Consider the following 24,126-nt stretch of genomic DNA (forward strand, 5'->3'; position numbering starts at 1 on the left):
TATTGCCCCTATTTATGGGGTGAATTATATTACAGAACTTAAATTTGTTTCTGCAAATGTTCCAGGTTCAATGACTGGTTTGTTATAAAGTCGTTGGAAAGTTATCTCCGTTGACCATCCTGCTGTCTTGAGGATTTGGTCCATAGGAACGTCCAACTTCATAGCTGCCGATGTAGCTGCAGCCCTGGTGGAGTGAGATTTAAAAAATGCTAGTGTCTACTCCAGCCTTTATTAGGACCTTTTTTAGCCATCTAGAGATGGTCTGGACTGTCACTGTTTTGTGTGGCTGTTTGTAGCTGATTAAAGTGACATTACTTTCCCTCTGATGATCTTAGTATACTCCATATATAATAGTAAGTGTGTTACAATACAAAGACGACCGTCTGTCGGGTAGGCCCTGAATTCTGTTTTTAGGCCTGCTGACCCCTGTCTGTTCTGTTTGACTAATTCATTGATGTGAAAAGTTAAATTTCCAGATGAAATAATCATGTTGTCCAGCCTTAGTTTCTGTAGTGACTGGACCCTATGTGCCGTGACCAAGGCCATCAGCATGACTGTTTTCATAGTCAGTTTCTGTAGGGACAGAGCTGTAGCTGGAGACCAGTTTCTTAACATGGTCAGTACAATGCTCACATCCCATATTTGGGAGTACCTGGTTCTTGGGGGATTAACATTAAAATGCCCCTCATGAGTTTGGTTACCAGGGTGTGTCCCAACAGAATGCCGCTCTGTTCCTTGCCACAGGTATGTTGACAGAGCACTTCTGGCGCAGTTGATGGCACTATGACTGAGCATCTCATCGTAATGGAGGCTTGCCAGGAATTGCAGAACAGACGGGATGTTGATAGATCTGTGGGTGATGTTTATTGTTGTGACAGTACTTCCCATTTCTGGATGACACCAAGTACTGTTTTTTGGTGGACTGTCTGTGGGCCGCTGAAATAATATCCACTGTTCGGTCCGTCAGTCCCAGGTGTAGTAGAGGTGCTTTCAACTCTATAAATTAATAGGTTTATATAATTATGACATGGGTAACTACCCCTTGTTGCGGTATGAACCAGTAAATTAGGTCTAGGATGGATGGTGATGCATGGTTCTAAAACCATGTCGTGTATCACCGGGACCCATGGTTGAGTAGGCCAATCGGGTACTATCAAAATACCAGACGCGGAGTCTACTGTATATTCCTAAATACCCGACTGATGAGGCAGAAGGAGGGAATGCATAAATAAATAATCCCCCAATGCAGCGAAAATGCATCTGTTGCCACTGCCCCAGGTTCTGGTTCCCATGAACATAATTCGATAACTGGTGAGAGCATGGATACGAATAGGTCGATATCTGGTGTTCCATACCGTGCTGTAATTTCAGCAATACATTTTTTATCCAACATCCATTCAGTGTTTTCATAGAATTAGCGTGACCTGTTGCCTGCCACTAATTCAGTTTACCTAGTAAGTAGGTAGCTGATATCCAAATATCTCTCTGAATACACTATTTCCAAATTGTGTTGGCCAGATTGTCACATGATGTCGATATGTTTCCACCCATATGGTTGATATATGCTACCACGGTGGTGTTGTCAATTTGTAGTCTAACATGCTGGTGATATAACCCAGAACAATATGACTTAAAACCATGGAATGCACTTAACATTCCCAGGTAGTTTATGCCCAGTGTTTGTAATAATGATGCCTCCTGTGCATTCTATCTCCCCCACAGCTGGAGATGGAATTGGTAGCATCCCATCCAAGTGCACTGGCATCAGTATGTAGTTCCATAGACGGGTAGCTGATAATGTTTGGATCGGAACAATGCCTAATGTTATGTTTCCACCATTTTAGTTCCATTGTGGCCTCTGTTGGTAGCTTCATTGGTCTGTCAGAATGACCCCCATAATTTTTGAGTGCACGAATGTGTGCCCTCTGTAATTTTTGATAATGTAAAGGTCCGATTTGTGTGGCTGGAAACGCAGCCACTATAATGCCAATTATTCTTGCTACCAGTCTGATGGATGGTTTTGTTTTGCTGCAAGCCTCCATTAAGGCTGTAACCTTTTCTTTCGGCAAAGTCACTGACATGTGAACTGTGTTAAGGGTGTACCGCAGATGATCCATTGTGTTAAATAACATCTGTGGTCACCTCTAATGGATACTGTATAGTAAGCATCTTTTAATACGATGCTTGCCATGTAGTAACCTAGGAATCAATGCTTAGCAGTAACAAAGGTTCCCATCTAGTAATGAATATATAGTACGAAAGTATTTAAATTAGTCAAATCTATGATGATGTGGCAACCACCAGCTAGTTTATGATAAAGATTTTGGACACGAATTCCTGTGATTCGTGTTGGATATCCTCCATTACTCCTTTTTTATATGGGCACTGTAGTTCAGCATGCGCTATTGATTTTTTTTTTTTTTTTTTTTCCTTGCCTGTAAGCACGAACATTCGGTTCGGTACATGCTGAACTGGAGGATTATGTTTTGTATAAATTCTATGGTATAACCCTATACTTCTGAAAATATAAGTGTCGGTAGTTAATTTATTCCATGCATCCAGATAGAATTGTAATCTCCCACCAACCTCGTAAGGAACCAGACCCACCTACCTCCATGGTTACTATTGGTAGGTTTGTTACTTTTTCGGCATCCTCCGTGGACGTTGAAGCGCCGGTGTCTGGATCTGTAGTTGGGTCGGTGTTGAGGGTTAGCGCATTCCCCAGGAAGTAGTTTTTAGACGTTGCTTTAATGAGCCCCAGGGTTTTACCCTCTTTGTCAAGTTCTTTTACCTGTTTTGATAAGTTGCCTCCAAATAGTAATATTGGTGGTTTGGAGGTTCCAGGTTTGCATAGGCCTGCAAATTAGGATCTAAAGCCGGTTGGATGGCACTTCTTCTAATGCTGTTTACTCGTATTGGTAGTTGCAAAATAAAGCCAGTGCATCCTGGTGATCTTGTGTCATGTCTTTTTTGTTTATTGTGCGGGCGAAACCCGTAATTCCCGCTGTTAGGACTTTCAGAACTTTCTGTTTCAAGTCCCTGGCTCTGCCATGTTTTCAAATACACTGGTTGACACTGGGAACATTCAGTGTTTTGCAGTTCCCTGATGGTAAGTGTCTTCCAATAGGTTTTCTTGCACCCCATGTGCACTAGGGGTATGTTCTGCACCCCTCTTCAGGTTCAGCCCAGAATTGACCCCCTATACTCCCCTCTGATGAGGGAGAAACACTGTGCAGCCCTACAAGAGGTACTGCTGTAGGACTTACTAGCTGCCCCCTGTGACTAGTCTCCATCTCCCGGAGCTTGCCACTTACCTGCTCCAACAGCCGCTCCAGCTGGCTCCGATGCTCTCGGGCACTGGCCACTCGCTGCTGCTTCAATTCCTACAGCCGCTCCAACCGGCTCCAATGCTCATGGTCACTGGCCGTCGCGGCTGCTCCTGAAGCCGCTTCTCCTGAAGCCGCTCCTGCTCCAGTTCCTGCAGCCGCTCCAACCGGCTCCAATGCTCACGGGCACTGGCCGCTCGCGGCTGCTCGTCATCCTGCAGCCGCTCCAATCGGCCCCGGTGCTCACGGGCACTGGCCGCTCGCGGCTGCTCAAAGTCAGACTCATCGGAGTCTGGCATTCGGTCCGTTTTTTGCTTCGCTTTCCCGCCCGGCTTTGCCGGTGCGGGAGCGAAGTCGGGCACAGCTGTTCCCATTTCGGGAGATTGGCGTGCCGTTGGCTGCTGCTGCCGGCTGCCCGCAACTCCGCAGTTCTCCCCCGCCAGCTTTTCCGCAGCCTTCGTGGATCTGGTCCATGTCTCCACCTGTAAGGTAAGTGGAAGGAACGCAGAGTCTCCTTACCTGCTGTTCCCGGCTTTCAAATTCTGCCGCTAAGGGAACGTCGTTCCCCCTGCTGTGACTCGTTGCAATGCGTGTAGCGATATGACACGCATGCGTCCTGGCGGGGTTCTTCACGTAGTCACTCACGTGACTCCGAAGTAAAATAACATTCTATTCTATTCTATTCTATGTTCGGCACCAATATTGTGGGCCGAAGGGCCTGTTCAATGTTCTATGTTCTCCAGTTTCAAAGGGATCAATGATTTCAGCAGCATCACTTTGGCATAAGGTTCAATTATTCACTAACTATACAGTAACTGTCTAGTTAGTCCGAATCATTTTGCACATTGCCGCATCTGTTATGTAATGAACATTTTCCTTTAAATAACCGAGAGGTCCCTTTTCTGCTGTAAATGTGATGATCACACTCTCACTGCTCCCCCGCTTATCCGTAAGCACTGCAATGAAACAGATATCATCTGTTTATAAACCCATCCAACCATGCTGTGTACTTTCATTTGAAGAGGGCACGGTGGCGCAGCGGTAGAGTTGCTGCCTTACAGCGCTCGCAGCGCCGGAGACCCGGGTTCGATTCCGACCACGGGTGCTGTCTGTACGGAGTTTGTACTTTTCCCCCGTGACCTGCGTGGGTTTTCTCCGAGATCTTCGGTTTCCTCCCACACTCCAAAGACGTACAGGTTTGTAGGTTAATTGGCTTGGTATAAGTGTAAATTGTTCCTAGTTTGTGTGAGACAGTGTTAATGTGCGGGGATCGCTGGTCGGTGCGGACTCGGTGGGCCAAAGGGTATGTTTCCGCGCTGTATCTCTAAACTAAAGGTCATCACTGAGGAGACAAATTGAAACCTACAGTGGTGGTGAAGAAATGCTCATCTGCAAAGATTCACCCATGTGCCAGATACATCCTCAGATCCTCGGCTCATTAGACTTGGAGAGCATGTGCATTTGCTGGTGGGTACGTTAACAGTAGCAATGCTTCAATGGTGTTCTGTATTGGCCCTAGTGTACTTTGGGATGTGTAGAAAAGAACTGCAGATGCTGCTTTATACCAAAGACAAACACAAAGTGCTGAAATAACTCAACGTGTTAGGCAGCATCGCTGGAGAAAAGGGATGAGTGAAGTTTTGGGTCGGGACCATCCTTCAGTCTGAAGAAAGGACCCGACCCGAAACATCACGCAGAGATGCTGCCTGTCCCGCTGAGTTACTTCAGCACTTTGAATCTATCTTCAGTTTGTACTTTGGGGTGTTCTGGTGAGTAACGGGCACTGTAGTATAAAAGCAAATATTTATCTTACACGATTAATTCATATTTCATACTTGAGTGAATTCCAGGATCCATCAGCCTTACAAACACGAATGATTCAAGGGCAGGACTGTGGCACAGCGGTAGAGTTGCAGCCTCACAGCCGCTGAGACCCGCGTTCGATCCTGACCTCCGGTGCTGTCTTTGTGGAGTTTGTATATTGTCCCTGTGACTGGGTGGGCTTCCTCCGGGTGCTCTGGTTTCCTCCCACATTCCAAAGGCGTGCAGGTTTGTAGGTTAATTGGCTTCTGTAAATTGTCCCTAGTGCGTAGGACATAGAACAAGTGTACGGGTGGGTGATTAACGGGTGGTGTGGGCCGAAGGGCCTGTTTCGCACGCTATATCTCTGAAACTAAAACTAAAACTAAATAAAGTTAAAATTCTGGAGGTGTGTAGCAAAGAACTGCAGAGGCTGGTTTACACCAACGATAGTCACAAAATGCTGGAGTAACTCAGCAGGTCAGGCAGCATCTCTGGAGAGAAGGAATAGGTGACGTTTCGGAGCTAATGAACGGTCTCAACCTGAAACATCACCCATTCCTTCTTTCCCGGGATGCTGCCTGACCTGCTGAGTTACTCCAGCATTTCGTGTCTATCTCTGGAGAAAAATTTCGATGCTCAGATTTCTTTCCAATCTCACTAAAAGCACATTCACATGTTAACAAGTTCACAAATTATAGGAATAGAATTAGGCCATTCGGCCCATCGAGTCTACTCCGCCATTCAAGCTTGCCCTCTAATCCCATTTTCATGCCTTCTCCCCATAACCCCTTGACACCTGTTCTAATCAAGAATTTGTCTATCTCTGCCTTAAAAAATATCCACTGACTTGGCCTCAACAGCTCTCTGTGGCAATGAGTTTCCACAGAATAACTACCCTCTGACTAAACAACCTCTTACTTTGTTTAAGAAGGAACTGCAGATGCTGGAAAATCAAAGGTAGACAAAAATGCTGGAGAAACTCAGCGGGTGCAGCAGCATCTATGGAGCGAAGGAAATAGGCAACGTTTCGGCCCGAAGCGTTGCCTATTTCCTTCGCTCCATAGATGCTGCTGCACCCGCTGAGTTTCTCCAGCATTTCTGTGTACCTAATATTATAGAAACATAGAAACAAAGAAAATAGGTGCAGGAGTAGGCCATTCGGCCCTTCGAGCCTGCACCGCCATTCAATATGATCATGGTTGATCATCCAACTCAGTATCCCGTACCTGCCTTCTCTCCATACCCTCTGATCCCCTTAGCCACAAGGGCCACATCTAACTCCCTCTTAAATATAGCCAATGAACTGGCCTCGACTACCTCTGTGGCAGGGAGTTCCAGAGATTCACCACTCTCTGTGTGAAAAAAGTTCTTCTCATCTCGGTTTTAAAGGATTTCCCCCTTATCCTTAAACTGTGACCCCTTGTCCTGGACTTCCCCAACATCGGGAGCAATCTTCCTGCATCTAGCCTGTCCAACCCCTTAAGAATTTTGTAAGTTTCTATAAGATCCCCTCTCAATCTCCTAAATTCTAGAGAGTATAAACCAAGTCTATCCAGTCTTTCTTCATAAGACAGTCCTGACATCCCAGGAATCAGTCTGGTTCACAGGCCTCATTTTGATCAAGTGAGGCCTGTGAAAGGAAACTGGCTTAAAGTAATTCACTTAGATGGCAGCAGGATTTAAGCCTCTTTCCATTCCTTGTGACTCTGTGATCATGTTGGCATCTGCTCATCTGACCCCTGGAGCGTACTGTGGAGCTGATTGTTCAGTCTCATTCCCAGATTGGGTCATGACCAACAACGAAGCTAATTCACGGGCACAACTTGAACTCCTTTAGTCGGCAGCTAGCCTTACGATTCATTCACACTATGTCCGCATGCTAAACTCCGAGCCATACCTCTTGCCCGCAAGAAGATAGACACAAAAGGCTGGAGTAACTCCAGTACAAACTCTGTACAGACAGCATTTGTAGTCCGGATCAAACTCAGGTTCCTGGAGCTGCAAGGCTACCTCTGACAGATTTCTTTCTTTGCCACTAGCTGTAAATCCAACACAGTATCGTCAGTTTCTGACTGGCGCTTTGCCGCCCTCTTGTTGACATGGTTTCAGCCAAATCCTGAATGAAATAAGTGGGTTACAAGAGGTAAACTGACAGGCATTTTATCTGCACACAGTGTGGAGCGGATGTGAGCTGTGGCAACAGCACAGTTGGTGTCCACCTCCAGCTGCCGCTTACAGCCTTGCGAAGGCCCGCATGTGTGCCACACCGCATCACCGTGATATGTTCCCTTGTCTGAAAGACATTCATAAACAGTTTGGGTTTTTGCAATAACCCGACATCCATCTCGATTAGTTTTTATCAAATGCCAGCTCACAGTTTGCTGTGGGAACAGCTCTACCCAACACAGCAAGAAATTGCAGAGAGTCTTGGACGTGGCCCAGTCCATCGCACAGACCAAACTCCTCACCATCGACTCCAAGAGTCAAGACTGTTTTATTGTCATATGTCCCAGATATATGATGGTGGCGCAGCGGTACAGTGGCTTCCTTACAGCGCTTGCAGCGCCGTAGACCCAGGTTCCATCCCGACTACGGGCGCTGTCTGTACGGAGTTTGTATGTTCTCTCCGTGACCTGCGTGGGTTTTCTCCGAGATCTTCGGTTTTCTCCCACACTCCAAAGACGTACGTAGGTATGTAGGTAAATTGGCTTGGTAAATGTAAAAATTGTCCCTAGTGTGCATAGGATAGTGTTAATATGCGGGGATCGCTGGTCAGCGCAGACCCGGTGGGCCGAAGGGACTGTTTCCCTGCTGTATCTCTAAACTAATCTAAACAACAAAATTCTTACATGCAGCAGCACAACAGAATGCGGACCATCTACACTTTACGCTGCCTCGGAAAAGCAGCCAACATAATCAAAGCCTTTTCCCACCCCGATCATTCCTTCTTCTCCCTGCACCTAATGGCAGAAGAGACAGAAGCTTAAAAGTGTGAACCACCAGAGTCAGGAACAGCTTCCACCCCTCTTTTATCAAGCTTCTGAATGGTCCTGCCATGTGCTAGGTTACTGTCCCATTTCACCTCTACCCCATTACGGACATTGGACTTTGTCTCTGGAACAGGTGCGCTACAATGCTGAGAACTATATTCCACAATGTTGTCTTCCCTTTGCGCTACCTACTGTATTGAACGAGTTTGGCTTGATTGTGTTTATGTGTCGTATTATCTGATTTGATTGGATAGCATGCAAAACAAACTTCGATACATGTGACAATAATAAACCTCAGTGTGATGCCTCTGGCGAGACTTGAACTCACAACCTCTGAATTCCTCACCTCGTACCTTGCTCACCAAGGTACCTTCCATCTTGTCACCTTTATTCGTAAAGTGAAAGGGCCATCCAAATCTAATCAAATTGATCAATTTTCTCAATCGGGCTAATTTGCTTAGTGGGAGTTGTTTTGTTGCTAAAACTACAGCGCTTTGAGTTTTGGATGGCACGGTGGCGCAGCGGTAGAGTAGCTGCCTCACAGCGCCAAAGACCCAGGTTCAATCCCGACCAAGGGTGCTGTCTGTACAGAGTTAGTATGTTCTCCCCGTGAACTGCGTGGGTTTTCACCAGGTGCTCCAGTCAGTCCAAAGTCGTGCAGGTTTGTAGGTTAATCGGCTTCAGTAAAAATTGTAAACTGTTCCTAGTGTATTGTGTAATGGGGATCGCTGGTCGGCTCAGGCTCGGTGGGCTTGAAGGGCCTGTGTCTCTAAAACTAGCTGAAACTGCAGCCTGTTAGTGACTTTTTAAACATTTACTTTTCAGCATCAGTGGTCTTGGGAAGATGCTGCATCTCCTTGAACCATTGCTGTTCCAGTGAATGATCAGTAATTGGTACGGGAGTGAAGGTCTTGTGAGGGATTCCCCACCCCCTATAGGAAGCAGCACCTCACCACAGGTTAACAATGACCAAGGAGATTTCCATTCCACCAGCTGCCACATTGATTCCTAATTGAGAGTTAAATCCAAGCTGACACCACATCTCCTGTAGCATTTTCTGTGAGCTGTTTTGGAAACATTGCTTAATAAAGTGGAGGAGGTGAAACTCGTTCCATGCCCAGTGGATGGGGCAGAAGGAGTGACAAGACTCCTTTGTAGAGAGGCGCATTAAGTAGGTCACAGTAAACATAAAGGAAGACGGGGCTTTTCCACTGGTGTTCCGTCAAGCAGGCAACGCAGGTTTCTCATTGAAAACCATTAACCCCTAAAAGACCTCAGATTCAAATCAGGTTATCGTCGTATGTGCAGGGATGCAGTGAAATTCCTTGTTCACATGAAGGTGACAGAGCAAACGAAGTACGTACAGTAACGATAAATATAGAAATATACGACCAGCGCCAAACAGGTCAGGGCACGGGTACCATGTCATCCCGTGCTACCTGCTCCATTGGCGGACAGCCGGCGACTAAACTGTCTCCCCCACCTGGTTTGCTGGAGTACACCAAAAGTTGACACAAATCGCTGGAGTAACTCAGCGGGTCAGGCAGCATCTCTAGAGAAACGGAATAGGTGACGTTGCGGGTCGAGACCCTTCATCAGACTGCTCTGTGTAGGGTCTCGACCCGAAACGTCACCTATACCTTTTCTCCGGAGATGCTGCCTGCCCCGTTGAGTTACTCCAGCATTTGGAGCCCGTGTCCGTTCTTTGCTAATGAATCCCCAAATCTCCACTCCCTCACTCTTTCCCTTAGCTTTGCATTTCAGTTCCCATCATTTCCCTCCTTCCACCACCCAGAAGCCAATGAGTCCAGATCATTATTAGCTTACGTGTAAAAAATAAAATCTCCCGTGTAACAGACCTCTGACCGACATCTACTACAAACCCACTGACTCCCATGGCTATCTGGACTACACTTCTTCCCACCCTGCTTCCTGTAAGGACTCTATCCTCTACTCCAATTCCTCCGTCAACGCCGCATCTGCACCCAGGATGAGGTGATCCACACCAGGGCATCGGAGATGTCCTCATTCTTTAGGGAACGGGGGTTCCCCTCTTCAACTATAGATGAGGCTCTCACCAGGGTCTCTTCTATATCCTGGAGCTCCAATCTCACTCCCCATCCCCCCACTCATAACAAGGACATAGTCCCCCTTGTCCTCACCTTCCACTCCACCAGCTGACACATACAACAGATAATCCTCCGACATTTTCGCCACCTCCAACTGGATCCCACCACTGGCCACATCTTCCCATCTCCTCCCCTTTCAGCTTTCCGCAGAGACCACTCCCTCAGTAACTCACTATGGTCAATTTGTCCCACCCAAACCACCCCCTCTCCTGGTACTTTACCTTGCAACCGCAGGAAATGCTACACTTGTCACTTTACCTCCTCCTCGACTCCATCCAAGGACCTAAGCAGTCTTTCCAGGTGCGGCAGAGGTTCACCTGCACCTCCTCCAACCTCCTCTATTGCATCCGCTGCTCTAGGTGTCAACTGCTCTACATCGGTGAGACCAAGCGCAGGCTTGGCGATCGCTTTGCCCAACACCTCCGCACAGTTCGCTGTACCAACCTGATCTCCCGGTGACCCAGCACTTCAACTGCCCCTCCCATTCCATATCCAACCTTATTGTCCTGGGTCTCCTCCATGGCCAGAGTGAGTCCCACACCAAATTGGAGGAACAGCACCTCATATTTCGCTTGGGTAGTTAACACTCCAGCGGTATGAACATTGACTTCTCCAATTTCAGGTAGTCCTTACTTTCTCCCTCTTTCCCCTCCCCTTCCCAGCTCTACCACAGCCTACTCTGCCACTTCCTTTCTTCTTCTCCCTTCGCCCCCCCCCCCACCCCCTCATCAGTCTGAGGAAACGTCACCTATTCCTTTGCTCCATAGATGCTGCCTCACCCGCTGAGTTTCTCCAGCATTTTTGTCTACCTTCGATTTTTCCAGCATCTGCAGCTCTTTCTTAATAATAAAATCTCCCCATCTCTCCCTTGCAATTCTTGCCTGTAGTTTACAATCCTGCGGCCCTCTCCTGCTTCAAGCACCCCAGTGAGTAATAGCTTCAATTTGTATACCATGTCTGAACCAGCCAACATCCTTTTATATCTTTGTTATTCTTTGCCTCAAGGATAACAGCCCATAGCTTCTCCGGTCTACAGTTGATGCAGCGATCCCTCATCCTTGGAACCACGCTAGTAACTATTCTTTTACTACTTGAAGTGGCAGATAATTGGACATTATGTCCTGGCCAAAGAGTTCTGCAGCTACGTGTGCGGCCTCTTACAGCCTGTAATTTGATGTCGAACCACAGGGCTCCCCTTTCTCTCAGATTGCTGTTGTGCAGTGAATGGACATGTTAAATCTCAAGTTCTATAAACCTCATAGATCTCAATTTCATTTTGACCCTATTTTCCAAAACACAGATTAGATCAGATTAGTTTTATTGTCATGTACGCCAACCAGCGTGTAATGCAATTCCTTATTCACATGAAGCTCCTCATTCTTTTCCCTTTACGGGGAATAATACAGGCCCCAGTCTACTGAATCTCTCCTATTTTGGGAAATCAGCCTGCCATCCCAGGACAGGCACAAAAAGCTGGAGTAACTCAGCGGCTCATGCAGCATCTCTGGAGAAAAGGAATAGGTGACGTTTCTGGTCACCAACCTGTTTTCACCTGAAAAAGGGTCCTGAGCCTTTAGGGGAGGCACGGTGGCGCAGTGGTAGAGTTGCTGCCTTACAGCACCAGAGACCCAGGTTCGGTCCTGACTATGGGTGCTGTCTGTATGGAGTTTGCGCATTCTCCCTGTGACCATGTGAGTTTCTCCGGGTGCTCTGGTTTCCTAGTGTGTAGGATAGTGTCAGTGTACAGGATGATCGCTGGTCAGCACGGACTCGATGGGCTGAAGAGCCTGTTTCCACACTATATCTAGAAAGCCTAATCTCTAAAAAGTACAGACTCGATACATCACCTATCCATGTTTTCCAGGGATGCTGCCTGTCCCGCTGAGTTACTCCAGTATTTTACGTCCGTTCATAGAGTCAATGAGTCATATATCTTGGAAACAGGCCCTTTGACCTAACTTGTCCGCACCTACCAACATGTCCCATCTACACTAGTCTCGCCTACCTGCCTTTGGCCCATATCCCTCTGAACCTGTCCTATCCATGTACCTGTCTAATTGTTTCTTAAACGTTGCAATAGTCCCTGCCTCAACTACCTCCTCTTGCAGCTCGTTCCATCCACCCACCACTCTTTGCTTAAAAACATTACCACTCAGATGTGAAAGATACATCTTCTAGATGCGGTGGGACGCATCCTCAGTGATGTGATCTGGTGTCATCGGGTATTTCGGGTGCTCGACCTCTCCCAGTAGCTCAGACCCACGGGACCCTGGCAACATCCTCGTAAATCTTCTCTGTACCCGCTCCAACTTTCTTGATGGAAAGGACATCTTATCTTTCTTGAAGGAAAGCTCTGTGGTCAGTCAGAGTGCCACAGCCCTATTGGCAAGGCAAAGCAGAATGCTGCCTTTATTCCAGTGTTGGTCCGATGCCAGGCATTTGTGCCTCAGGCACCAGCAACAAGGCAGTAATATAAAATGGAAAGACTGACAATTGTTATGCAAGGAAGAATAATGATGGCCAAGTCATGAGGTGTGGTTTACTACACTTCTGTTCCTTCAAAAGCCCAGCTCTGTGAATCACTGGGAACATTTCTCCACTTCACACCCCGTCCTGCTTATTTGAGGTTTAATGCGTCATAGTACAAAAGGGATTTTCAAACCCTTTCAGTGTCTGTACATGTATTGGTGCGTTCAGAGCAAGCCCGTCCGACCTGCCGAATACTCCCAGCATTTATTTCACCACTCAGTGTTTGGTGCGTTCTAGTAAATCCGCCCCACAAAAATGCATAAAATGGGGCTTGTGTAGATAGGTGACGTTTCTGGTTGGAACCGATTCAGACTGACGAAGCGTTCTGACCCGAAACACCACCTCTTATTCTCCAGATATGCCGCCTGACCCGCTGAATTACTTCAACATTTACGAGCGGTGCTGGCTCGAAGGGCCGAATGGCCTACTCCTGATCTATTGTCTATTGTCTATTGTCTATTTTGTGTGTCTTCAGTATAACCAGGCATCTACTTTTCCTTCCTATACATTTTCTCTGTACCTTTCACAATACACATGACAATAAACTAATCTAAACTTAACTGGTATGAAACTTTCGTCACTCCTGGGCCATTGAAGTATAAAGTCTCAGTGGCGTTCGGACAAAACGTTTGTAAGGGGCGAGAGCTGCGGTTGGTCAGATATGGTGTATAGAGTTGGACAGCACAGAAATGGCCACTTCTACCGACCACATCAATGGCGACCATGTCATCCATCTACACTCATCACATTTGCCTGCATATCTGTGTTGGAAGAAACTGCAGATACTGTTGGGAGTGTTCAGTTCAGACCTCTCTCACCCATCTTTTTGATTTATAAATCCTATGTTACTCTCTTAACGGGGGGGGGGGGCAAATTTCCTGACCCAATGGGACAGGTGTTCCGATAGACCATTATAATGAAGAGATAGACACAAAGAGCTGGAGTAGCTCAGCGGGTCTGACAGCATCTCTGCAGAAAAGGTGGGTCATCAGAAGAAGGGTCTCGACCCGAAACGCATGGCTGCCAACTCTCACGCATTTCATGACATTCTCACGCTGATCACAAAGAGAGGGAATCGCTTCCCGTACATCACCAAGTCCCCGAATGTCCGCTCGGTGTGTGCCCCCCCCCCGTTAAGAGAGTAACATAGGATTTATAAATCAAAAAGATGGGTGAGAGAGGTCTGAACTGAACACTCCCAACAGTATCTGCAGTTTCTTCCAACACAGATATGCAGGCAAATGTGATGAGTGTAGATGGATGACATGGTCGCCATTGATGTGGTCGGTAGAAGTGGCCATTTCTGTGCTGTCCAACTCTATACACCATATCTGACCAACCGCAGCTCTCGCCCCTTACAAACATTTTGTCCGAACACCACTGCGACTTTATACTTCAATGGCCCAGGAGTGAAAAAAGTTTCATACCAGTTAAGTTTAGATTAGTTTATTGTCATGTGTATTGTGAAAGGTACAGAGAAAATGTATAGGAAGGAAAAGTAGATGCCTGGTTATACTGAAGACAGACACAAAATAGTCCCCAATGGGACAGGTGTTCCGATAGACCGTTATAATGAAGAGATAGACACAAAGAGCTGGAGTAGCTCAGCGGGTCTGACAGCATCTCTGCAGAAAAGGTGGGTCATCAGAAGAAGGGTCTCGACCCGAAACGCATGGCTGCCAACTCTCACGCATTGAGCGTGAGAATCACGCATTTCATGACATTCTCACGCTGATCACAAAGAGAGGGAATCGCTTCCCGTACACACACTCTCACACCTTCACACACCCTCACTTCAATCACCAATACAAATTAGAGGCTGACTGTGTTCATTGTCAGAGTTTGATTGCTGGAAGCAGGCTAATAAAAATCAGGTGCAGTTGTGTAGCCTACATTTACAATTTGTTTCGTTAGGTCTACATTTGTGTCGGCTAATGTTCGATTTCAAATGGTTTATTAATGGAAAGGGTGCGTTTGCGCGTTGCACAACTGATCCGGCCCGCATGAAGTCGCATTTTGTCCAATCCAACCCGTGACCTAAAATTCGTTTGACACCCCTGGTTTAAAGTGAGAGAGAAACGATTTAATAGGAACCTGAGGGACAACATTTTCACACAGAGGATGGTGGGCATGTGGAACGAGCTGCCTGGGGAAGTAGGCAGGTAAAATGACAGCATTTAAAAGACATTTGGACAGGTACGTAGACAGGAAAAGTTGAAAGTGATATGGGCCTAATGCGGATAAATGGGACTAGTTTAGACAGGGCATCTTGATCTGCATGGACAAGTTGGTATGAAGGGCCTGTTTCCACGCTGTCAGGCTATGACACACTGTAGAAAGGGTGCAATTGCTCTGGAGAGGATCCAGGGGCAATTTATGAAGATGTTGGCTGGGCTGGATTTTTTTTTTCACTTTGAAGAAAGATTTGATAACTGGGATATATTCTCTGCAGCAACGGAGGTGAAGAAAATACTTAGTTGAGGTGAATAATATTATGAGAATAGGACCTGTTTTGCTTAACAAAGAGTGTAGGAAGGAACTGCAGGCGCTGGTTTAAACTGAAGATAGACACAAAAAGCTGGAATAACTCAGCGGGGCAGGCAGTATCTCTAGAGAGAAAGAATGGGGGATGTTTCGGGTCGGGACCTTCAGACTGAAGAGGTTGAAAACCAGCCATATAGATGTAAAACACAATGACTGGAGACTGTGTGTTATCCAACTAAGGGCAGAAATCAGAATCATGTGTTTATCTTTATTGACGTGACACCATAATAAATATATAACAGGAAAAATAATTTAATGGGGTGGCACGGTGGCGCAGCGGTAGAGTTACAGCACCACAGACCCAGATTTGATCCTGACTACGGGTGCTGTCTGTACAGAATTTGTACATTCTCCCTATGACTACATGGGTTTTCTCCGGAATTCCGGTTTCTCCAACATCGGAAAGAAGTGCAGACTTAATTGGCTTCTGTAAATTGTCCCTGGCGTGTCGGATAGAACTGGTGTATTGTAGATTGCTGGTCAGTGCGAACATATTTGCATATACATATATGCATAAGAGCATGAATTATAATCTGATTTCCATTCATGAATATACTAAGGTCATTCATGTGCTGCACCTGTTGATCAGAGCCTGACATTACTGTGGAATGTAATTAGGAATGTAATCTAGCCTAACCTTATTCATACCTAATCCAATTTAAAGCATAAATGTTGGATTCAAGTGTAAGTTAAAAGACTCGCTACAGTATGCACCAGATTGCACAATTTCAAGCTGAAAAATGCAAAAGCTCCCTGCACTGCCTCGCAATTTCTCTCTGTCAACCCTCACCCAATGTTGGCAGCCCTGCGAAACGTCATCCAGAGATGCTGCCTGACCCGCTGAGTTACTCCGGCTCTTTGTGTCTGTCTTCCGTTTAAACAAGCATCCTCCCTACACATTAGTCATTATAATGCTGCTCTTTGCGCCAAGTTTTTTCCTTGAAACAACCTCTGTCTTGCCAATATAATAACAAATGACAGGAGCTCAGAACAACTTTCAACGATTGCACAACCCAACCCAACCCTGTTGCGAAATTGGCCGTTGTATTAATCCATGCGTCGCAGAGCTTTTTTTTGAATTTTTGAAATAGATTATAATATGCAATCACCACAAAATCACATACTTAGCACCTGCACCGAAGGACAAATTTCTCCCAAACGTGCAAAAACAAGCTGCAGTTTATCAGTATTTACTGTCACAAACTACGAGACCCATTAATCTTACTGCAGTGAAGATTAATATGCTGCTACATAGTTTGCAGATGATGCAAATATTTATCTTTGCCCCAATTCATAATCACTCATACTCAAGTATTATTTCCAAGCTCACCTTTTCGTAAGTTTCCAATAAGCTTCAGTGCTTCGAACCCATCTTGTATTCTCTTACATCTCAGTGAAAATCATTGCTATCCTTCTTGCGCTATATGTCATTCATTTTTCGGGGCTCTGGCAATTATTGCCCACCTCCAAATGTCCTTGAGAAAACGATGGTGGAACGCCTTCTGATAACGATGTTCCCACTATTTGGGTGGCACGGTGGCGCAGTGGTAGAGTTGCTGCCTTACAGCGCTTGCAGACTACGGGTGCTTGTCTGTGCTGAGTTTGTACGTTCTGCGTGTTTTTTTCTCCTAGACCTTCGGTTTCCTCCCACACTCCAAAGACGTACAGGGTTGTAGGTTAATTGGTTTGGTGTGAATGTAAATTGTCCCTAATATGTGTAGGATAGTGTTAATGTGCGGGGATAATGTGCCAGTGTGGACTCTGTAGGCCAAAGGGCCTTTTTCCGCACTGTATCTCTAAACGAAACTAGACTAAAGTGCTGACAGGAAGGGAATTGTGTTTAAAGCCAGTGTCAATGAAGGAACTACAATATATTGTGGTGTCACTGGGAGGGTGGCGGTAGGAAGCGATGTTTCCAAGTGCCTGTTGCCTTTGTCCTTCTAGATCACGGGATTGGGAGGTGCTCTTTGTGCAGCCCAGCCGTTCCTATCATAGATTATTTACCCTGGAGCCACATTGCAAAGGTGGTATAAACTGTTTTCTGTGAAGAGATATGACAAGATATGCAATGGTGCCAAGTTATGTTTAACTTGCATCATCTTGGCAGCCTTGCATTGGGTCATGATGATCTGAACAGGCAGCAAGTGCAGAATACATTTTCACTCATAGAGTCATACAGTGTGGAACCAGGGGTTTGTTGGTTTCCCATGCCAACCAACAAACCCCTTCTACACTAATCCCACATGCCTGCGTTTGACCCTTATCCTTCTAAACCTGCCCTCTCCATGTACCTGTCCAAATGTTTCTTAAGCGTTGCGATAGTCCCTGCCTCAACTACCTCCTCTGGCAGCTCCTTCCATACACCCACCCCCCTTTGTGAAACAAAGTTACGCATCAGGTTCCTGTGAAATGTTTCCCCCCTCATCTTAAGAAGGTTCTTGACCTGAAACGTCACCCATTTCTACCCTCCAGAGATGCTGCCTGGCCCACTGAATTACTCCAGCATTTTGTGCCTATCTTTGGTTTAAACCTATGTCCTCTGGTTCTTGATTCTCCCACTCTGGGCAAAGGATTCTGTGCATTTACGTATAAGACTGGACAGATCAATTGCAGGAAGGACATTTCCAATTTTCCGGGTCCCGGGGCTACAGTGTAAGGATACAGGGTGAGCTATTTCAAACTGATATGAGGAAGATTTAGTTTCTTCCTAGAAAATGGTGAACCTGTAAAATTCTCTCGCACAGGAATACTAAATCGTTAAGTGGATTCAAGAAGGAGCTGGATATTTTTCTTAGTGCCAGAGAGACCAAGGATAAGGGAGGGAAGCTGGCAATGAATATGGTTTAGTTTAGTTTAGTTTGGTTTAGAGATACAACACAGAAACAGGCCCTTCAGCCCACCGAGTCCATGCTGACCAGCGATCCCCATACACTATCCTACACGTAATAGGGACAATTTAACAATATTTCCAAACCAAAATTAATCCACAAACCTGTATGTCTTTGGAGTGTGGGAGGAAACCGGGGATCCTGGAGAAAACCCACACAGGTCACGGGTAGAACGCACAAACTCCGGACAGACAGAACCCGTGGTCAGGATCGAGGCTGGGTCTCTGGCGTTGCAAGGTAGTAACTCTACCGCTGCGCCACCATGCTACCATCTCTTCAACATGATATGGGGAAGATTTATTTTCCTTCCTGGCGATCCTGCAAAATTCCCTAGGACAGGAATACCAAATCGTTAAGTGGCTTCAACAAGGAGCTAGATATTTTTCTTTGTGTAAGAGAGACCAAGGATAGGGGGGAATAGTTGGAACAGGGCAATGAATATGGCTGATCAGCCATGATCATATTAAATAGTAGAACAGGCTCGATGGGCTGAATGGCCGCCTCCTTCTATGCTCGCAGTGCATGATGAGGTGACGTGTCTCACCCAGCAGATCTCCATTAATCATCATTCCTTATTCCTGTGTTGCTCTTTTTGCAGATTCTGCTTCAGTCTACGTCAGACAACTGGAAAACAAAGTCAAGTTTCTGGAAGATAACAAGATCTTATCACAGGTATGTTTGTCCTGACTTCACACTGATAAAATGCACAGCAAATATTTCCCCATCCAGATGCCTGCAAACCAAGCTGGAATATATCGTGAAAGGAGCAGAAGTTGGCCATTCGGCCCATCATGTCTACTCTGCCATTCAATCAGGGCTGATCTATCTCTCCCTCTCAACCCCATTCTGCTGCCTTCTCCACACAACCCCTGATGCCCGTACTAATCAAGAATCTATCTATCTCAGACCATTGACTTGGCTTCCACAGACTTCTGTGGCAATGAATTCCGCAGATTCACCACCCATCACAGATACATTACATTTTAGCCTTTTAAATGGTTATTATTATAATAGTTTGTGAATAAGTATTACTTTTAATATCCAGGAAGAAACTGCAGATGCTGGAATCTTGAGCAAAAACACAAAGGAACTCTACGGGTCAGGCAGCAAGGTAGAGTTGCTGCCTTCCAGCGGCAGGGTCCTGGGTTCGATCCTGACTACGGGTGCTGTCTATATGGAGTTTGTACGTTCTCCCTGTAGCCTGCGTGGGTTTCCTCTGAGTGCTCTGGTTTCCTCCCACACTCCTAAGACGTACAGGTTTGTAGGTTAATTGGGCAAATTGTAAATTGTCCCTAGTGTGAAGAATAGTGCTAGTGTATGGGGTGATTGCTGGCCGGCGCAGAGTCGGTTGTCCAAAGTACGAGTTTCCACGTCTGTATCTCTAAAGTATCTGGGGAGGGAAAGGACAGGTGACGTTTCGGATCTGGAGTCTTCATCATACCCAATAAATATTTGTAAATATTTCTGATAGATATGAATGAATGAATGAATGAATGAATGAATGAATGAATGAATGAATACTTTATTGTCATGTGACAAGTCACAGTGGAATACTTTGTTTTGCATACAATACCATAGGTATGCAAATAGTCACCACATAACGGGCACGGACAAAGTCGCCCCTCAGCATGAATTCATACTTAGGACTGTGGGCAAGAACACAAAGGAACATTGAGGAAGGACATCCTTGTGATTGAGGCAGTGCAGCGTAGGTTCACAAGATTGATCCCTGGGATGGCGGGACTGTTGAGGAAAAATTGAAAAGACTAGGCTTGTATTCACTGGAGTTTAGAAGGATGAGGGAGGATCTTGTAGAAACATATAAAATGATAAAAGGACTGGACTAGCTAGATGCAGGAAAAATGTTCCCAATGTTGGGCGAGTCCAGAACCAGGGGCCACAGTCTTAGAATAAAGGGGCCATTTAAGACGGTGAGAAAAAACTTTTTCACCCAGAGAGTTGTGAATTTGTGGAATTCCCTGCCACAGAGGGCAGTGGAGGCCAAATTGCTGGATGGATTTAAGAGAGAGTTAGATAGAGCTCCAGGGGCTAGTGGAATCAAGGGATATGGGGAGAAGGCAGGCACGGGTTATTGATTGGGGACGATCAGCCATGATCACAATGAATGGCGGTGCTGGCTCGCCGGGCCGAATGGCCTCCTCCTGCACCTATTTTCTATGTTTCTATGGACAGGAGTAAGCCACCAAGCCACTCCAGCCTGCTCCACCATTCAATAAGATCATGGCAGATATATGTTGACCACAACTCCCTGTCTATCCCATTTCCCCACATAAGGCGGCGCAGCGGTAGAGTTGCTGCCTCGTGGTGCCAGAGACCCAGCTTCGATCCAGACCAATGATCCCCGCACACTAATACCATCCTATGCACACGAGGGACAAGTTTACAATCATACCGAAGCCGATTAACCTGCAAACCTGTGCTTCATTGAAGTGTGGGAAGAAACCGGGTACCCTGGATAAAACACACGCAGGTCACGGGGAAAATGTACAAACTCCATACTGACAAACACCCGCGGTCAGGATCGAACCCAGGACTCTGGCGCAGTAAGGGAGCAACTCTTCTGCCGCGCCACCGTGCCGTCCTCGGGTCGGGGAGGGTCCCAGTCGTGTGGGCAAAGGATTCCGACCCGAGGCGTCCCCTATCCCATGTTCTCCAGGGATTCTGCCTGGCCCGCTGAGTTGCTCCAGTCCTTGGTGTCCATTTCATGCTTGAGGCTGGGAGAGGGTTTTGGATCTGCAAATATAACGCATTGCATTTGACAGACGGGTATTTGTCCGCACAGCTGGGCTTCACAAGTGGATGCCAAATTAAACTCCATCAGCCTGGCCACAGAAGGCCGGCGACTGGGGTAAATAAGCTGTCAATACTTATTTTCCCAGTGTGACATTTCCTCTCGCCCAGTGGTGCATCATCCCGATTTTGAAAAGCTGAAAATACATCTCTGCAAGTGTGTAAAGACATCACGCTGTTGCCGGGAGAGTAAAAGAGAGTTATTATTGAAGATCCATGAACTTTCACCAAATCTGCTTCAGTAAAAGGTCATCGGCCTGAAAGATTAATTCTTCATCCAGACCTTGCATCCTGACTACCTGCTTCTAACAATTTTGCTTTATATTTTTTGGATTTCCAATATCTTTCTCTCTTTCATCCATAACTCGCCACTGTGCCTGAGTGCGATTAGCAGTTCAACGGGGAAGTTAAAAAAAGCTGTTTATTATGGGCTTGACAGGAACTGCCCACGATTGCTTAAAGGGCCTGTCCCACTTTCACGACCTAATTCACAACCTTTTTTACACGTGGATATTTTTCATCAGGCTAGAAAAACGGCCCGACCTACTTGATGCCACGATTACCTACGACTCGCATCACAACCTGCTACGACCTACCTACGATCTCCTACGACCTCCTACGACCTTGTGACGACCATGAGTCAAGGGCAAACTCGGCAGAGGTCATGAATTAGGTCGTGAAAATGGGACAGGCCCTTAACTCTTTCAAGAAGGATCCTGGCGTATATTCCAGTCAGATTTTTAATCTGTAACTGAATTCTGTATAAGATTGGGTACCAGTATTATCTTCCCTTGAAATGATTACCGCCACAGATGGTGTTGATATAATTATCAGAGGAGGTCAGCAAGGCCATTGCGGAAAAAGACACAAAGTGCTGGAGTAACTCAGCGAGTTCGGCAGCATCTCTGGAGTAGATAGGCACAAAATGCTGGAGTAACTCAGCGGCTCAGGCAGCATCTCTGGAGAAAAAGGAATAGGTGACGTTTTGGGTTGGAACCCTTCTTCAGTCTGAAGAAGGGTCTCGACCCGAAACGTCACCCATTCCTTCACTCCAGAGATGCTGCCTGTCCCGCTGAGTTACTCCAGCATTTTGTGTCTGTCTTTGAAAATGGAGTGTTTGTTTCTTTTTGTTTAAACTTGCACTAATATTGGAGTATTTTCATTTGCTGAATTTCATTTTTTGTTTTGTTTGTTACGCTATCTGTTGAGTGAGTACGGATCCACAAACCTGTTAGGCTGCCGCAAAGAAGAATATTAATAAATATGACAATTAAACACTTTTGTCTCTTGACGTGTGGCTAGAAATAATGACAAGGTTTCACAGGATACAGTCCTAAGTCAGCGGGTCAGGCAGCGTCTCTGGAGAAAAAGAATAGGTGACGTTTTGGGTCCGAAACCTTCTTGACACTAAGTCTGAAGGAGGGTTGGTTCTGACCCGAGACGTCACCTATTCTTTTTCTCCAGAGTAGTTGTCTGACCCGCCAAGTTACTCTGGCATTTTGTGTCTATCTTCGCTATTAACCAGCATCTGCAGTTCCTTCCTACGCAGACATGGTCCTAATGCAGGCAAATGGGATTAGTATAGATGGATTTTATAGTATAGATGGCCATTTCTGTGCTGTGCAACACCATGACTCTAGGACTGCTTGAATAAAGAAAGACAGCATGTCTATTGTCCCTCTCTCAAACCAGGAACATCTCAAAGCATGAGATTGCCTTTAAAATTCTTTTCAAATATAGTTTAGTTTAGAGATACAGCGTGGAAACAGGCCCTTCGGCGCACCGAGTCCGCACCGACCAGCGATCCCCGCACACCAGCAATATCCTACACACTCGATGGACAATGTACATTGACACCAAGCCGATTCACCTACAAACCTGTAGGCCTTTGGTGTGCGGGTGGAAACTGAAGATCTCAGAGAAAATACACACAGGTCACGGGGAGAACGCACACTCTTCCTACAGACAGCACCCGTAGTCAGGATCAAACCTGGGTTTCTGGTGCTGTAAGTCAGTAACTCTATTACTGCGCCACCGTGCCGACATTTAAAAAAAAATTTAAAACGTTTCTTTCTGAGACTAATCCATCCCCTTTCTCTCTGCTTGAAATGTTCCAGAAGCGGGAACTTGGCAACCTGGTGATATTTACTGAAAGACACAATAGTCAGTTACCCGGAGGGCGCAGGTGGAGCCCGTGGATTAAACCTTTATTATGAAAGTTTGATTCATCATTTTTTTTTTCTTGATCTATGGATCTATTGAGGGGCCATTGCTTTGGAGTCAGCAGAGAGATTTATTACTGGGCAATAAAATGCAAGTTAAAATCCCACTACAGCAGAAGTAGAAGTTAATCAAAGAAACTAGTCTCAACTGGGATAACCATGAAAATACTAGTCTCGCACAAAAATCCATCTGGTTTCTTTAGTTTAGTTTAGTTTAGAGAAACAGGCCCTTCAGCCCCCCGGTATAATGTAGCAGTCCCTCTACATTAACACTAACCTACACACACTAGGGACAATTTACACATTATACCAACCATTTAACCTACAAACCTGTCAGTGGATATTTTTACGACAGAGATAGATAGATTCTTGATAGTACGGGTGTCAGAGGTTATGGGGAGAAGGCAGGAGAATGGGGTTGGGAGGGAGAGATAGATCAGCCACGATTGAATGACGGTGTAGACTTGATGGGCCGAATGGCCTAATTCTACTCCTATCCCTTGACCTCCCATAGCCACCGGCCTAAAAGCTCATCGATGCTGTGACCCCTCCATTGTACGTACATGTCAGGATGAGGGGAGAGGCTCCATTAGTTGTTGTCATCGATCTCCAGAGGCCTACAAGTCAGGCCTCAGTGCCAGTGCCGTGACTGGTTTGGTCGCCATGGGCAACCGATGCGGCCTTACTGCCAGCGTGACCTTGATGTGACTCGTTGCCTTTACTGATGGTGCCTGATTGATCTGTCATCTCGCCGACTGGCATTGTAGCGGGAAGAAGGATAAACAGCAGCACGCACAGCAGTGGAAAACATGCCTTTTGTAGGGGGGGGGAAAGGAATCGGCCTCTTTTGGTTCACTCTTTTAAAATATCTAGTCATTAACTCA

At 46.1% G+C, this 24,126-nt stretch overlaps 1 protein-coding gene across 5 annotated transcripts in view; it reads left to right on the forward strand.

The window, feature by feature from the left end:
• Positions 1-24,126, forward strand: part of ccdc85c (coiled-coil domain containing 85C) — a 189,401-nt gene that overhangs the window by 110,723 nt on the left and 54,552 nt on the right. For all 5 annotated transcript variants that reach the window (XM_033027671.1, XM_033027674.1, XM_033027673.1 and 2 more), the window contains exon 2: positions 18,808-18,881. In XM_033027671.1, the coding sequence (XP_032883562.1) occupies positions 18,808-18,881 (74 nt within the window). The remainder of the gene's footprint in view (positions 1-18,807; positions 18,882-24,126) is intronic.

Source organism: Amblyraja radiata, chromosome 9 (assembly GCF_010909765.2).
Source record: "Amblyraja radiata isolate CabotCenter1 chromosome 9, sAmbRad1.1.pri, whole genome shotgun sequence".
In the NCBI taxonomy this organism is placed as follows: domain Eukaryota; kingdom Metazoa; phylum Chordata; class Chondrichthyes; order Rajiformes; family Rajidae; genus Amblyraja; species Amblyraja radiata.